The 18,447-nt window shown below is 36.4% G+C and overlaps 1 protein-coding gene across 1 annotated transcript; it reads left to right on the forward strand.

Moving 5' to 3' along the window:
• Positions 1 to 330: 330 nt before the first annotated feature.
• Positions 331 to 16,082, forward strand: LOC137393501 (F-box only protein 9-like). Its single transcript, XM_068080077.1, has 12 exons — positions 331 to 443; positions 643 to 771; positions 1,020 to 1,143; positions 2,644 to 2,733; positions 3,062 to 3,110; positions 6,555 to 6,666; positions 8,000 to 8,101; positions 8,340 to 8,401; positions 9,433 to 9,518; positions 10,007 to 10,239; positions 12,986 to 13,173; positions 14,858 to 16,082. Exons 1-12 carry the CDS (start codon positions 435 to 437, stop codon positions 14,982 to 14,984), a joined length of 1,311 nt encoding a protein of 436 aa, XP_067936178.1. The 5' UTR covers positions 331 to 434; the 3' UTR covers positions 14,985 to 16,082.
• Positions 16,083 to 18,447: the final 2,365 nt, after the last annotated feature.

Raw genomic sequence — 18,447 nt, forward strand, 5'->3', positions numbered from 1 at the left:
TGATTTACTTGTTTTATTGCTAAATACAAAAAATATATATATATACGCTTGTATACAAAGTCATGTAAACACATAATATATACACATTCATTTCACTAGCTTTGATGTCAGGTTAAGTGGAACCAAATTTGAGAGTTGTGTTAACTTTACCCTTGCGGAGTATCCTCAGGCAAGCAAACGCGCAATGAATTCAATCGGGTCTATTAAATACAATACGATAGCAGAAGAACTTTGAAAATTGTCAGCCACTGAGAGCTCAGATTGGGTCCTACTTTCTCAGAAGTTAATATTTTTTATAAAATGTTGCAACACAGCATTTAAAGTTTCAAGAGGGAGTTTTCAAATCTAGCCTAATGTCTCAAATTTTGTTCATAGATTCCTCCTGTGGAAGAGATCGCGTTGGTTGATATTCAAAAGCTCATTATTCAAGTGTCATGGAGTCGGTACGTAGTAAATTATTATATGTAGTTGTTCATTTTTTAATTGTGTTTGTGAAAAAGGTGCATCAAAGACTATATAGATCATTATTCCCGAGGCATTTTAGAGCAAACAGGATATATATCTAAGAAAAAGTTGATGCTCACTTGCATGTCATCAGTATCATTGTAATAAGAGTTTATAACCTTTCCATAACGCGTCTAGTCAGGGGAGTCAGATGCGGAGGAGTTGGACGACTCATCCAAAGGCACTTCTCAGCTTGATCAGTTCAGGGCTAAATGGCAAGCAGAACTTCAGGACAGAAAGACTAGCCCTATTCCTAAGTCAGAAACTGTGAGTGCACAGGCTATGATGCTATATATGTATGCAAACTATGTGTAACTTTTGTCTCTTTCTGTTATTGTTCATCGTATTAAAAGACTGCCAAATATGTATTGTTATTAATTGCTTATATCAATGTTTACAAAATTGATAAACCAATGATATTCCTTGTTGTTTTTGTCTCAATATGAAAGTCACCGGAAAGTTTTTTATTTCATTTTTATATATCTTTTACTGATCAAACAATTGCTTAATCATAGGCCTCATCTGCCCGGAGCAGTCCAGCGTTAAAACGGATGACGAATAAAGAAGCAAGACAGAAGGAGGCAGAAGAGTTATTTATGAATGGTGTTTGGTCGGAACAAAATGGCCTCATATATGAAGGTTGGCAAATGCACAAGTATCAGCATCCCTTGTGCGTATACATGAGAGTGCGTATGAGTGTGCATACATGAGTGAGCATACATGAGTGGGCATGCATGAGTGTGTGTGCATGCATGAGTGTGTATACATGAGTGTGTATACATGAGTGTGCATATGAGTGTGCATACATGAGTGGGCATACATGAGTAGGCATGCATGAGTGTGTATACATGAGTGTGCATATGAGTGTGCATACATGAGTGGGCATACATGAGTGGGCATGCATGAGTGTGTGTGCATGCATGAGTGTGTATACATGAGTGTGTATACATGAGTGTGCATACAGGAGTGTGCATACAGGAGTGTGCATACATGAGTGTGCATACATTAGTGTGTATACATGAGTGTGCACATGAGTGTGCATACATGAGTGTGTATACATGAGTGGGCATACATGAATGTGCATACATGAGTGGGCATACATGAGTGGGCATACATGAAGTGTGCATATTTGAGTGCGCATAACCAGTATGCCTTTATTTAACAACACTTTCAGAAGTTGGTTAAACATTGTGTGAAACGATTAAATGCAACCAGAGTAGTATGAGTCTTTTCTGCTTGAGTTGTTTCAGTAGGGGTAAAGTCAGATAAAGGATGCTGTATGACCATTCACAGTGATAATCAGAGTGCGGTATACTTTAGTGTGAACTGTTCAAATCAATTGAGTTTATGAATATATGAAAGTCATTAGGAATTTCACTGAACTAACATATAGTTCAAACAGAGAAGCAGATCAGCTTTAGGGAAGCAGGCGTAAACTTGCCTCGAGTTATGCATCAAGCAAAAAACTAACTGATAATTCAAACGATAAAATTACAAGTAGCTGTAGCTGGGCACTTTCAGTCAAGTGTAGACCAGACTCACTCAGCAGTATGCTGTGTAAACTTACAGAGGATGTTATAGCTCCCCAAGTTAACCTTGACAGGTAGAACAAAGATTTTGATAAAGCATAAAACATTATGAAGAGGTGATAAATAATTTTCACCTCAATATCTATCGTTTTAAACCGTAGTCTATAAGGTTCATCCTACCTTCTATGCCTTCAATCATAAACATATTTGAAATTAAGCGAGCGTTTTCCAAATGAAGACGAACCTACCTCCTATATCAGCACCCAAGTTTATTGTCATCTTATCATTACTAGGATAACCTAAAATATAGCACTCACTCTTCCTAGCTAGAGTTGTCTGCTTTTGTAATGTTATTAAGTTACAGTCAGTGCAGTGTTGGTTGATGAATGTGATAGTCATTTAGAATTTTCTTTTTTTGTCATACTTAGTATGCCATGGTGTTTCTAGCATAGATTTAGTATCTAGCATTGTAGCAACATAAGTCATATGCCTTTTAATTTTTGTAACAAGTTTGTGCCGTCGTATACCAGCAACTAGCCAGTTAGTCACTGATAACTCTTAGGCTATTTTACTGCCATTAGCTATAGTACTGAATACTTTTACTCTGCAGCCATGGAGTACTACAGGAAGGCAACTAAAATAGTACCTGACATCGATCTTCAGATGGCTGCCCAGTACAGACAGTCCATTGCTCAGGCTGGTTGGTAGTTTATATCTGATCACACGTTATCACTTTGAAAATCCAATTCAAACACCTAAATCAATTTCAAGTCATTGCAAGCGATAATTTTCCAAGATTGCATCAAAGATGAAATTGCAAATTGGCTACCTTCTCCCTCATTTCTAACAACAGTTTCACTAGTTTAGTGAGCTTTGGAGGTGTGTACAGTCATAGTTGTTTCAATTGGCAGTTTTGATCTACAGGAAGCGCAAGTTTCACATTTTTGTACGATTGAAGTGGCCAGTTTTAAGTTTTCATATTAGCAGTCTATAACCATACTAATCGGCGTTATGCAATCGTGTTGTAGGAAATAGTGATGCAGCTGGTACAGGTGACCACAACTCATCAGCTAGTATGTAAGTAATGCTATTAATATTATAATACTAGTAATATGCACGGCATTGCCTGGAAATTCCTTCATTTTCACTCAGGTAGCCAGCAGAACATGCGTAGGTTGTCAACCATAATTGTTGCACTGTTCTCATGACAACAATCAATGAACGCATTCATTGGGGGTAATTGTCCTTACTGTATGTGAAGGTGTATTCTTGAGTTTCTAATCAGATGGGTGTTGAGGCTGATTCTTAGTAACTAGACAAGGTTTTGAAACCAAATATTTTTATCGGCCTGGTAGATGGCACGGAGCATACCCATGTCGAGTTTAAACGAAATCGGCCAAAAAAGGCGGAAATGCATAACATTTACGCAGACAAACAGACTTAATGATAAAGTGGGCTGTTAATATAGATTAATCATAACACTGTAGTGTTAACACTAGCATCCTGTGATAACACTGTAATGTTAACACTAGCATCTTGTGATAACACTGTAATGTTAACACCAGCATGCTGTTAATATAGATTAATCATAACACTGTAATGTTAACACTAGCATCCTGTGATAACACTGCAATGTTAACACTAGCATCCTGTGATAACACTGCAATGTTAACACTAGCATCCTGTGATAACACTGTAATGTTAACACCAGCATCCTGTGATAACACTGTAATGTTAACACTAGCATCTTGTGATAACACTGTAATGTTAACACCAGCATGCTGTTAATATAGATTAATCATAACACTGTAATGTTAACACCAGCATGCTGTTAATATAGATTAATCATAACACTGTAATGTTAACACCAGCATCCTGTGATAACACTGCAATGTTAACACTAGCATCCTGTGATAACACTGTAATGTTAACACCAGCATGCTGTTAATATAGATTAATCATAACACTGTAATGTTAACACCAGCATCCTGTGATAACACTGTAATGTTAACACTAGCATCCTGTGATAACACTGCAATGTTAACACTAGCATCCTGTGATAACACTGCAATGTTAACACTAGCATCCTGTGATAAAACTGTAATGTTAACACTAGCATCCTGTGATAACACTGTAATATTAACACTAGCATCCTGTGATAACACTGCAATGTTAACACCAGCATCCTGTGATAACACTGTAATGTTAACACTAGCATCCTGTGATAACACTGTAATGTTAACACTAGCATCCTGTGATAACACTGTAATGTTAACACTAGCATCATGTGATAAAACTGTAATGATAACACTACCATCCTGTGATAACACTGTAATGTTAACACTAGCATCCTGTGATAACACTGTAATGTTAACACTAGCATCCTGTGATTTCTGAGCTTTGAGCTCCTACTACAAAGTTGAGTACAACTCGCAATGATTAAGCATTTCAAAGATGGCTATGGTTGTCATGTCTGCTTATGTCTCAAGCGCTTGAGGAGTTTTTGTCTGTCTTGTTTTATTCTAAGAAATTCATCGTAGGATTTCCTGTTTTTCAGTATGGTAGCTTCAGTTGGCTTCAGTGTCAATAAATGTTCATATACAAATATAGTTCAGCGTTGTTAACTAGTCTTATTTGATAAAGATTAATGCAAGTTTTTTGTTACCCTACAGCCTACATTGATAGCCTTAGCAACTGGTTTTGACTCAAGAGAATCTTGCCTACCCATTATTGACCTTATTATTTAGATCAGAGGTTCTCAACCTTTTTTGGCCTAGGTACCCCTTGGGAGTCATATTGCAAAAACTGTACCCTTTCGAAAACACAGTTCAATCAAGGGTATTATTGGTCTAACTCCATTAATCTGACCTGTGTGCATTATTGAAATGTGTCACTTAAACAGATAAAGAAATGGGGTATGGTATGAAATTGCTATTCACTAAAATAATGATAACTATGCAGTACAACTTTTGGACATCGCAGTGTTTTGTTACTTCCCCATTTTATTTTGACAAGTCTAATGGGAAGGCTGTGCCTGCCTGCCTTGCATCAGTGAGCCATTTGATGTTCAGTTCAGTAACAGATAATGAAACTCTGAGGTCATCATCAACATTTAGCCGTGAGCGATATTTGCTTTTCAAGTACAAAAGTGAGGAAAACTCTTGCTCACGCTTATAACTACTAGGAAATATGAGCAACACTTTTAAAGCTACCTCTGAAAGCTTTGGGTAGGATGTTATCAATGAGCACCAAAACTTGTTAAAAACGCAATTTTCAAATCTATCATGTGCACCGGAGTCATTGAGAAGGTCAATCAACTCTTCTTGCATGTCACTATCAATATCAGCTACATTTAACTTAAATGGGTATTTAGCCAACTTCAAATCTGTGTCATTTAAGTCAGGAAAATATTGTTGAAACTAACAAGCCAGTTGAGAGAGGTGGTCTGCAACCAGATCTTTCATGAAGGAAGTTGAATCATGTGAAGGCAATATTTCTGACAAGCTATCAAACATATCAAATGATCCATGACTTTCTCCACATCTTTAGTTTCATGATAAATGCTCTAAGCTCATCTGTAAAATCAATTGTAGTGGTAGAGTTCCCTTGAAGGGATGTGTTGACAGTGTTTAATCTTAAGAAGATATCTCTCAGATATGCAGCTTTCCATTTCCATTCTGAAGTCCTTAACTTCTCACTGAATCTTGAAGCTTTTTCAGATGTCTGTGTAGCAAAGAAAGCTGCAATCTCATCAATCAGTCCCACAAATCGATTCAGGACATTGCTTGTAGAAAGCCATCTCACTTCTGTGTAGTAAAGGAGGTTTTCATGATCTGCATCGCAATCATGACATAATTGACGAAACAACCTTGTGTTTAGGGCTGATGCTTGCCTAAGTTTGTCTGAATGACAAAACTAATTGGTTTTAGAATGATACCAATAATAGCTCTATAGCAGTGGTTTCAGCAAAGTTATTAATAATTAGAGCCAAACAAACCAAAAATTTATTAAGCTTATAACTTGTATTGTACCCCCTAGATTTCTAAAATGTACCCCTAGGGGTACTTGTACCCCAGGTTGGGAACCCCTGATTTAGATCATCGCCAAATGATCTCCCATTTCTATTTCTGATCATCTCTGATATAATTACAGAACCTGTGACTCTCACTTTTACAGTATTTAAACATGTTAAATAAGCCTGAATTTGGTTGACCTCCAGGTTTGTCCAGCTCGCAGTTGTATGTATAAGCTGATAAACTATCGGTTACATATATTGTCTGCAGCTGCTCGTGATCTACCAATTAGAGATTCCTAGTTTGGTTTAACTAGCGAGTTCACTGGTTTACTAAAAGACATTGACTCTACCTTTTGTTGAAAAGAAAGCCATGTGAAAATAGTTAGGGAACATAGACCTCTGTGATACATATACGCTCACCAATGTCACAAAGGAAATAGATCAGATATGAGCTCTATGTGTAGGAGCTGCTTTAGCCTATTTCAGTTATAATCATGCGTTTGCAGGGAGGGTACTGAGGAATGGTCTTTAGCTGACCTCTGCTCTAACTTCACTCAGCTCTGCTCTGACAGCTCTCCGCAACGGACTATGTATTGCTCAATGGAAAAACCACAGAAGGTAGGCGAAGGAATTGTATGTTATTAGGGTTGGTATTTTCTGCTTAATATCCGAGTTGTGGTTACCGTTGTCAAAACTTGTTCATATCATTAAGATGGTTTGAGTATGACTGAAGTTAAAAATTGGTTCTACTTTTTTCTGTACTTTTATTTATGGATTGACACAAAATATTGGTGTTATCATTTTAGTAACTTTTGAATTAATCTTCAACTTGTTTGAAAAGCTATAAATGCACACTTTTATGTTGTATTTGGTTAGGAATGTGTAATATTAGGCTATTTCATATCCTTAGTAAAGACATATTTGATAAAGGCAAGTCTACAGTGATATATACATTAGCTTTTTATATGGCATGAAAGTTTGAGTCGTGCAAGATAAATACAGAAATACAGTGTGTCCTCGTTATTTACAGGAGTGACGTTTTTATCCATCCACGAATAGTGAGAAAATGCAAATGTTGGATGCAGTTTTAAGCGGTCTACATATGGGATTATATACAATACTAACTGTGCTACCCAGCGTTGCCCGGGTATTAAAAATGAGCTTATAAATAATGACAGTTGCTTGCCACTTGCTATTAGCCTGGCACATTGCCAATGCATAATTCGAGTAAGTGTACTAATAAGAGCTACCCTCTTTGTGATGTTCCACGATCACCCTGTGTAGTACGCAAAGCCGTTGTGTATTTGTTTGATCAATTCAGTAGGCGACATATATCACCTACTGAATTGATAAAGCTTGTGTGGCTGAATTGGTAAAGCATCTGCCTGTGAACTGGAGGGTCTGAGACCGAAATTTCTGCGACATGGATTCGTTTTTTCAAGATTTTAATAGCTATAGCTGGAACTACACATCTATACACACGACCAACTTTGAAGAATATATACAATATGAAACAATTTCCGACTCTAAAAATTCTTCCACTCATTAATAATGTAATAATTTATCAATGTTTCAGTTGTTATATATTTCTCTATGGTTCATATGGTTATTTATTACACAATAATGATAATCTAAACACTTTAATAGTAAAGTTTAATAAAAATAGAAGCATGGAGAACACTACCGCGTATTACCGGAGCTCTTAGGGAGATCGACTTCTAGAGAGTCCAGAGGTTGTGTCATTTTGTTCGAGTGTCACTTGGTTGGGCATTTAGAAGTATAGTCTCCACAACTCAAAATAACCTAGTCTGTGAAAATACAGGGTTGCATATGACCAATCAAGAATAGGTGAGGTCACATTTTCTATCAAGTCATATCCTTTGGTGTGCAATTTCCCATTGCTTTGGTTAGTAAAAGTGCGTATAATTCGTGTGTTATCATCGTTCTGTAGTCGACGCATATCTCTGCTCTACCCAGTGAACTTCTCACATATATTCTTCGCTGGGTCGTGTCTTCCGACGTGGATGTCAGGTCTCTGGAACAGCTCTCCATGGTAAGTGCTAGCAATGCTGATGCATATACTTTTCAAAGCATATTAGCAAATCTACACTGCAACCTGGCTAAGCTAGTAGTCTGTCAGAGTGAATATAGAACTGTTTGATCCAAACTATTCTATATAATTCTATTAATATTCTATAATGCTTGTATATTCTAAAACAACCTTGTTAGTGGGTTTCATTGACCATTACTAGTCTAGTTTAGTCTGCTTCAGCTCTGTTCCAAATTTTCAGGTGTGTCGAGGGTTCTATGTCTTGGCTAGAGATCCCTTCCTCTGGCAAAGCATATGCAACAGGTGAGACATTTCCTCGATGGTTACACACTTGCAACCACATATGGTATCTAGAAACATGGAAAAAATAGTTTTGAAAAAAGTGATGGTGTAAAGTTTACAAAAATATTAATATTTCAAAAAGCAAAATGAATAAACAGCAAGTTCTCTTGTAACATTGTGATGAATCAGTGATTATCCTAAATATGAAATGGCACAAATAAAATATGTTTTCTTTTTGTTTAGGTAATGCTGTATCCTGTTTTCTATAGTCTAGTCGTGTTCAGTTGAAATTGCTATGATTATTATACTCATGGAATGTTTTTATTACATTAATCTTTCACATATGATACCATTATATTAATTATATTATATTAATAAGGATAAATTATTTTTACAAGCATACTTTGAATTGGGTTGCCAAAGATATAGCAGTACTAGTGCAACAAAACACTATCTCAGCCATACTTGATTACAGAGGCGCTAATGATATGTATTGTATAAATAGTAGATAGCCATATGTAATAGTCAAAAGAAGGGTGTATCTTTCCTTCCACTGACTTACACTATAGACGGCGTAATATTGGTACACCATCAACTTCTCCAACTGCCATGACGACTCGCACTCGCAACAGTCGTGACCTCAGACATCGATGTAGCCTAGGCTCCACAATTCCCATTATTCAACAATATTTGACTCATCGATGAAAATATGTCATACCACTTACTTAAGTTTTAATTTAACTCTTACATGTCAGTTGTTCATAAGGCGTTTGTAACTGTTATTTTATAAAACAACGTTTGAAGGTTATGCTACAAACTCTTTAGAAATGGTAGCGAGCATATCATTCCTATTATCTATAGTTGCGACATCGGACAAGTTTAGCAATCAAACTGTTTGGTCTGTTGAGTTCTAAATTTATTATACATATATTTGTTTTATAGTTGAGTTTGGAACAATGAATGGAGTGGTTTTCTATGATACAGTTGCCTGTTAACAAAACCATTTCCCGCACCGCTGGTCATTGTTTCATTTTTATTTTTATGTCATTTAGAACATGGGGAATGGGCTGTCTGACCTTTCAACCTTACAGTTCCTGGCGATCCATGTACCTGGACAAGCCTCACCTTTACTTTCACGGTATGCAGAAATACAGGTGTTGCATTTCTCACTGTATCGTGGCTTCTTTTCTATTTAAATTAATCACTTGTATTGCTAGGCTAATGAGAATCATGATTGCATTTAAGGCTGGTCAGACTAGCAAGGGGCTAGTCTTAGCTTCATAAATGAGGAATCATGAAGGGTAGACAACTCCTCATTCTTGGTGTTGAGTGAGTAGTACAGTACAGCTATCAGCACAAGATGTTTAATTATTGGCTGATTTTCTAAACCTTCCAATGTCAGAAAATGCAAGTTGTAATAATAAAAATTACAATAATAAATATATGTTATTAGGCAATTTGTAGTTTGGGAATGATAAAAAAGGATTTATTAAATCAATAGCATTTTTAATGAAATAGTTGTAGGAATAATACCAAACTACTCTGTAGTATATAGACAATAGTCTGAGTCTACTAGTAGTTATTATAAAGAGACGGTAGCCTGAGAGTCACTAGTTATGTTCATAGGAGTCTACATGAATAAGGTTGAGCTGTATAGGAAGGGTGAAGTGACTGTGGAAAAGTTCTACCCACCTTGGATGAAGGTTATTTACTACCGGTATCTGCGCTTCTTCCCTGATGGCATGATGTTCATGTACACCAGTTCATCTGATCCTGTGACTGTTATATCTCAGCTGAAGAGCTCCACAGCGAAAGTGGAAGGCATGTGCAAAGGAATGTATCGTCTGGCCGATGACCAGGTGAGCTCACAGCACTGACAGTCGTCTCCTCATTCACACTTAATGCTATGTAATATATACCAAGGCATTAGCTCATTGATTGGTCAGGATGGTACCCGAAGGTAACCGTGGTAAGAAGGAGCAGCAGTGATGTCATCATGAGAATTTTTAATTATAATTATAATTTATCATTTTAAGGATCGTGCCGTGGAGCATTTGTGAATAAACAATGACTCCGTGCATATTCTATCATCACTTACAACGGTGTGGTGAGCACAGGCTAGCGTTGTCAAATTGTTTTGGCATAAACGTGAGTGGAGCATTTCATGCATAGTTTGTGATGGCAGATCAAGAGCTTTTAGTTTGTTTATAGTGCAGATTCTCTTTTCGTTACACAGAAGTTAATCTAGATTTGTCTACAGCAGACAATTGTTGTAATACATTTCCATTTCATCTAATATATGCGTTTTATCAATGTTGGTATATCAATGTTACACCGGCAGTGTCGAGTCTCCATAAGGACTCATCTATAACTTGTTGTAAAGAATGACATCATGTTTTCCTACAGCTCTGTTTGTATGAAATATTGTATTTACGCATGTAACGCTTACGTCATGTTATTAACGGTTTCTTTACTTTCTTTACCAAACCTTCTCAAAGCATTTTCTGTTGCAATCTTTTCGTGCCTCTTTTGCTTTTGCATGAAATAATGCCCAGCTTTCTCTTCCATGGCAATGAATGTCAGGGGTTAATGGTGTGAAACTGAACCTGGAGGATCAGTTTCACATCCTTAGACCTAGTTGTGATGTTTGAATGAAGCAGCTCTAGATTCTGCATTACTTTAGATCATATTTTTTACTAAATTTTACTATTGGTCGGCCTTTAAATCTATAATTATTTTATGGTTGTTTATAAAGATGGAGTTGTCTGCACCACAAATGCTTGTTCGTGGATATATTTTTCCAGTGTCATATCGTGGTTCTGCTAAATGCTACTTTGATTATCAACCAATGCCTGTATTCTATAAATATGTGACTCGATCTTCTGCAGCCTACTTTTTTGTAGCAAAATATGTGGATCTTTTTACTAAACTTGAGGATGGTTTACGATGATGGTTTACGATGATGGTTTACGATGATGGTTTACGATGATGGTTTACGATGATGGTTTATGCACTCATTTTTGTTGAGAAGATAGGGTTAAAGATGATTATATTTGGATGGTTTGCGATCAAATGAAATCATTTAATATACATGTATATCAACAGATCTTTAGTATCTGTATAATGTCCACTCATACAGATGCAGTGATTAGGATGAGTGTAGAGCATCGTGGTATACTGGTGCTGTTTGTTCCATTAGTTTTGTACATCTACGAGTTGAATGCCCGGCGTTGCCCGGGTTATAACAAAGAACATTTATCATTCTAACTTTTTAACTTCACATGGAAAAATGTTTTTGTGCAGTTCAAGTGAATTAAGAGCAAAAAGAAAACAGCTGTAAAGGTTTGGAAACTTTTTCAAACAATCGTAACTTTTAAATTTTATATCATGAAAGAAGTGTTTTGGTGAAATAAATGACAAGGAAAAATATCACTGTAAAGGTGTTTAAATGTAAATGTTAAATCATTAGCAAGTAATGGCCTAATATAGTCAGTTTTGCTACGATTACAATGAAACATTATTTGGTATACAATTATATGATTTTAGTTTGTTTCAGTGTTGGCATCACAAGGCCAAAAGATTGTATAGAGTGGTATAGAAACCCATAGTAGTTTTTTATTGCAAACACCTGGTAAAAATCATCAAAATCATTATCACTAAAAAGTAGTAACAAAACAATATGTTAACCTTAGTAACTATAGCTACCTACAATAATTTAAGTGCATTTGTGGCTATGATCTGCAAAAAAATGTAACATTGCAATTAACTGCGGGCGGCATTCTTACTTTCGAGACAGAGTTCCAGTTGTTCCAGCGTAACATAAACGCTGGATCTAACTTAAATGAATTTAGCTCACTAACAACATACTTGAAGGAAGTTTTTGTATGTACTTTAGTATACCTCTAACTAACATTTTATCACTTATCTGTTTGCGAAACCATTTTTATCACAACGGATGACTCTGAACTGAGATACAATCGTCAAATTTTAATTTCGAGAGAAATGTTGTCTGTTAATATCGTAGGGCAAAAAACAAATTAGCCCTAGTATGGTGCGGCCGAAACAGCATCGTGTTTCATAGAGTTAAAAAAAGTTCATAGAGCTTCAATTAATACGTCATTTTGCGTGTGCAATTGAGAAAAGGCTATACGGTGTATGATAAGAGCGATAGAATCGTAAGAACAGCGTAGCTTGGTGGCTAAATGCGCGGTTCGAAACTTGCTGTTTCAATCTTGGTGAGTTCAAATCCAGTGGGATGCAAGCTTTTAATTCCAAGATTTTAATAGCTATAGCTGGACAAACCGAAGTACATATTGACCAGCCTTGAGATTTATATACATGTAGATAGATAACATATCAGGTCAACAGGCTATTAAATCTGTAATATGGAAAATTTGAAACACTCAAAAAATTCTACACTTAGTTATGCTAACCTTCACTGTCCTCAATTCTTCAATACGATAGATACATAATATAGAGTTGCATAGATTTAGTGTACCAATGCAATCTAGAAGATACTGTATATATATTATGTCAAAATGAAATAGTTTGCAAAAAATATAGAAGGACAAGAAACATTACTAAACAGTAATCATGGCTGTTTAGGTCTCTTGCATACTCAAGCGAGTGAAGAGGAAAGAGAAGACAACTCACAGGTATAAAAGGAACAGAAATGCTACTGACTCAACAGACCCTGAGATGACATTCTATTTGGACATGTCATTGCATTGCCACTCTTCACAACCTAACTCATTGCTCAAGTGGGAGAAATATTCAGTCAGCATGTACCGACAGTGAGTTGTGGTTATTGGCTAGTCAGTCAAGATGTACTAACAGTCAGTTATGTTGTGTGAGATGTTCGGTCAACCTGTACCTACAGTCAGTTATGTTGTACGAGATTTTCAGTCAACATGTACTAACAATAAGTTGTATTGTGTGAGATGTCTAGTTAGGCTGTACAAGTGGAGAGTTGTGTTGTATCTAGTTAGGTTGTACAGGTGAAGAGTTGTGTTGTATTTAGACTATACAGGTGGAGAGTTGTGTTGTATCTAGTTAGACTATACAGGTGGAGAGTTGTGTTGTATCTAGTTAGACTATACAGGTGGCGAGTTGTGTTGTATCTAGTTAGGCTGTACAAGTGGAGAGTTGTGTTGTATCTAGTTAGACTGTACAGGTGGAGAGTTGTGTTGTATCTAGTTAGGGTGTACAGGTGGAGAGTTGTGTTGTATCTAGTTAGACTGTACAGGTGGAGAGTTGTGTTGTATCTAGTTAGACTGTACAGGTGGAGAGTTGTGTTGTATCTAGTTAGACTGTACAGGTGGAGAGTTGTGTTGTATCTAGTTAGACTGTACAGGTGGAGAGTTGTGTTGTATCTAGTTAGACTGTACAAGTGGAGAGTTGTGTTGTATCTAGTTAGGTTGTACAGGTGAAGAGTTGTGTTGTATTTAGACTATACAGGTGGAGAGTTGTGTTGTATCTAGTTAGACTGTACAGGTGGAGAGTTGTGTTGAATCTAGTTAGACTGTACAGGTGGAGAGTTGTGTTGTATCTAGTTAGACTGTACAGGTGGAGAGTTGTGTTGTATCTAGTTAGGCTGTACAAGTGGAGAGTTGTGTTGTATCTAGTTAGACTGTACAGGTGGAGAGTTGTGTTGTATCTAGTTAGACTGTACAGATGGAGAGTTGTGTTGTATCTAGTTAGACTGTACAGGTGGAGAGTTGTGTTGTATCTAGTTAGACTGTACAGGTGGAGAGTTGTGTTGTATCTAGTTAGACTGTACAGGTGGAGAGTTGTGTTGTATCTAGTTAGACTGTACAGGTGGAGAGTTGTGTTGTATCTAGTTAGGGTGTACAGGTGGAGAGTTGTGTTGTATCTAGTTAGACTGTACAGGTGGAGAGTTGTGTTGTATCTAGTTAGGGTGTACAGGTGGAGAGTTGTGTTGTATCTAGTTAGACTGTACAGGTGGAGAGTTGTGTTGTATCTAGTTAGGGTGTACAGGTGGAGAGTTGTGTTGTATCTAGTTAGGGTGTACAGGTGGAGAGTTGTGTTGTATCTAGTTAGACTGTACAGGTGGAGAGTTGTGTTGTATCTAGTTAGACTGTACAGGTGGAGAGTTGTGTTGTATCTAGTTAGACTGTACAGGTGGAGAGTTGTGTTGTATCTAGTTAGGGTGTACAGGTGGAGAGTTGTGTTGTGTCCACATTTAAAGAGTTTCGCTAGAAGAGCTACTCATTGGCTTTAAGATTCATATAAAGTTTTAAATTGTACCTGCAGCCAGACAACTTGTGCAACTGCAATTCTTATTTGCAAAATGCGCTTGTTTTTTAGTGTATTTCAGTTTAGTCCTATTTCTTGTGTCATAAAGGAAAGATAACATTTCATCATACTACTGTATGTTTTCCATATTTTAGCTCCCGATATAGTTCCACTGTCTGAGCATGTTTCCCTAATAACATGTTATACTATGATTTGTTACAGTGACACACAGAGCGAGTCTGTGAACGATTTTCAACTCACCAAGCAAGACTTCCCGGCATGCAAGTTTGCTCGTGTAAAAAATTACACTTCCGAGTCATTCTCACCATTATTGGGAACCTCCAAGTAGTACTAGAGTTGGCACTAGTTACAGTTCTCATATAAGTGTATAAGTTCTGCACCATCATTAATATTAGCATCAGTAGGTGGAGAGTTGTGCTAGTATTATTATCACCTGTACTAGTGTATGTAGCAGCATAGTGTTAGTTTCTGTATTAGTACTAGTACATAATACTAGTATTAGTGCTAGTGCTTGCACCGATACTGGTACATGTAATTGTGTCATTATCAATACATATACCAGTATTGATATTAGTGCTAGTGTTACTACCAACTCGGGTGTTATTACTTGTACTGATGTTAGAATGACTAATAATGTCAGCTCATTTTATATCCGGTTTATCTCTCACAAAGTTTACTCAAATCTAAACAGTGTTTTGTGCGCATTAAGTTTGTAGGCGCCGCTCACAAATAATACAGTACATGTATATGATACTTCCTGCAAAGCTGGGAAAAAACATTAAATATATTTATTTTCTTAGTTGACACGAGTTGTAATGTTCATTATGGAGTGTTGACAGATCAACAGAATATAAAAGATTACCACGGTAATGCTATTGTGACTACTGTTTGAAAAACGTTGTAGTCCTTTACCTTTCATATGAACTGCTGCACACTCAGGGTACAGTTCAGTTGCTAGCGACCTATGTCTCCTGCCACCAATGTAATGTCAACATTCACATTAACTCTTCAAAACTCATTGTGTTTGAAAGTCATGAAACTTATTTAGTCCTACTCTTCTAATTCTCTCTCATTTCATCGCACCTCTCATCACCCTTCAGCTAGGATAGCTTTTCTGTAAGGTCATTCCATGTCATATCTTGTGACTTGTGTACAGTACTGAGGGATAAGACTGGCAGCATTGCACTTTCTGTGTCTGCCAATTAAAATTCTAGTAGATTTGTTTGACTTTGAGCTATGCAAGTCAATTGTAAATTTTACTATTACCGGTCTAATTATTTTTGTTAAGGATTGTGTTTTGGATGTGTTGCCAGATGTTCATTTTTGTACAAAACATCTGGTGTTATGTGAAGCGCCTGTGCAAAGTTGTGCTGTCCAACATTTGCATGTTTGACAAGATTCAATAAAGCAGATCTGATGTGTGTTATGTTCTCAAGTGTTGTCTTATCTCAAGTGCATCTGAGTGCCTGTATATGTGTATAACAGTCAAGAATGCTATAAGCTGAAGTTATGGTGCTGGATTTCATAAATGTTAACAAATTAGTTGAAATATTATACACTAAAGATTGTGCAAGTGTAAATAAAAGTCACATATGGTCATCCTTTGGTGAATGCCGGCAGCCAAGTCCAGGCACTCCACCGAAGATAGCTACAGTTAGCCCCTCGATATATACACACGTTTGCAGAAAAAGATGTGTTCCAACCCTCGTAGCGTGTTAATATGTTCATCTTGTTCTTCAGACCACTACTGTAGTTGGTTCAAACCAGTTTTGATGGCAATAGCGATACCGAAGCCAGTTGAAACCAGTTAACAACAGTTTAATTGAAATTAGAGCCTCAGAATATTTGTACTTAACTTGATGGTTTTAGTTTTGTAGCTTTTGCAGCAATGTGATGCGTAGACAAATTACTGTTTTATAGTTAACTGACTCTCAACATGTCTAAATATTCATGTACTAGCTGTACCACCCGGCGTTGCCCGGGTAATAAAAAAGTCTTTGGACAGAAAATTGATTTGTATTTAACATAATATAATGTTTCCCATTCTTACTTTCAAACTACATATCGTGAGAGAAGTGTTTTGTGTAGTTGAAATAAATTAAGAGAAAAATAAAAACAACTGTAAAGGTTTTAAAACTTTGTCAAATAACTGTACCTTTCAAGCTAGTAGCCTGGCATATTGCCAATGGAAAATTCCACTAAGCTAGTTAATAAATAAGGCTAGGCTTCTAATGACTGTAAGCCATGACTTTGCGTCTGCATTGTTGTCCAGCTCCGCTGTTCTAATAATAGCTATAGCCGGAAGACAGACATACAGACATAAAACATACTTTGAGAAATATATATATATAAACTAGCTGTACCACCCGGCGTTGCCTGTGTAGAGAAAAAATTTTGGGCAGAAAATTGATTTGTATTTAATATAAAACCACATTTACCATTCTAATTTTCAAACTACATATCATGAGAGAAGTGTTTTTTGTAGTTGAAATAAATAAAGAAAAAATGAAAACAACTGTAAAGGTTTTAAAACTTTGTCAAACAAGTGTAACTTTTAAGCTATTAGCCTGGCACATTGTCAATGGAAAATTGCAGTAAGCTGTTAGGCTTCTAATGATGGTACTCCATGACATTGTGTCAGCATTGTTGTCCAGCTGCAATTATTCTAATAATAGCTATAGCCGGAATGCAGACAGACATACGACACACGGATGACTTACTTTGAGAAATATATAGATGTACTACTGGAATCTTCTAAGCTATGGTACCACCTCCTATCTTCGATACCACATAGCCTACATTTATTTTTATATCGGTTTTGCGAAAATTTGTATGATGTAATTTGATTATTCACTTTTTTTTTGAAAATATATTTCCAAAGTATCGATAAGTGAAAAACTTCAAAGAGTAGTTTCCTACTAGAAATGCTTAATGGAGTAATTTTTCGACAAAAACAGTGAGTAGTTATTTTCTAACAAAGGGAAAAAGTAATTATTGCAACACGAAATAAAATTTAGGAGAGCAATGATGAGATTAAAATAAAGCATACTAGGTGTTAGTTAATGATCTGAATATCACTACAAATTTAGTAGTTATAAAATTTACTTGAGCAATATATGATTATGTGAAGCCTTAAATTCTTCCGTCAAACTTTCCCTCAAAAACTTTTATTGTAAGTTTGAAAAAATACCATGACCAACCACTTCCGGTAGATCCATCACTGGAATAACAATAAAGGCCATGTTAACAAATGCTTATACCAATAATACTAGCAAATGTAAGTGGTATAGCGGTCCTATTTATGAAACATCTTCAAAGCAGGCTAAACATTTGTTGTGGTCTTGGCCAAGATGTCTCAGGAGCAATTCTTTGAGTAATCACCAATCTGTCATAACATTCCATTGTCTATGTGAATTATTTATGATAAGTCATCGTGGTGTGAATAAATTGCGTGTGAGTTGCATCAGCTTAGAGCAAATTTTTGTGTAAAGGTTAATTTTTTGCAACAATTTTGTTTACTCAATAACAAACCCAAATGACAAATAGCCTTTAGAGATGTCACATGATTATATTAGCTATTAATCAAGTTGATCTTAAATAGTTGCTCATAGTCATAAAATTAGGAAACGATTTGCATCATTGCCCTCGTGTGCTCCGTGCTCCCATCCTGATCATCCTTGGGACTGATGACCATTGTGCAATATGAGATTAGCCAATGAGCTGCATGCATTCAAGTATTCGCATGTGGAAAATTTTCAGTATAAATATAGGACTTGCTATTCATCAGCATA

Source organism: Watersipora subatra, chromosome 4, assembly GCF_963576615.1.
Source record: "Watersipora subatra chromosome 4, tzWatSuba1.1, whole genome shotgun sequence".
NCBI classification, from domain to species: Eukaryota; Metazoa; Bryozoa; class Gymnolaemata; order Cheilostomatida; family Watersiporidae; genus Watersipora; species Watersipora subatra.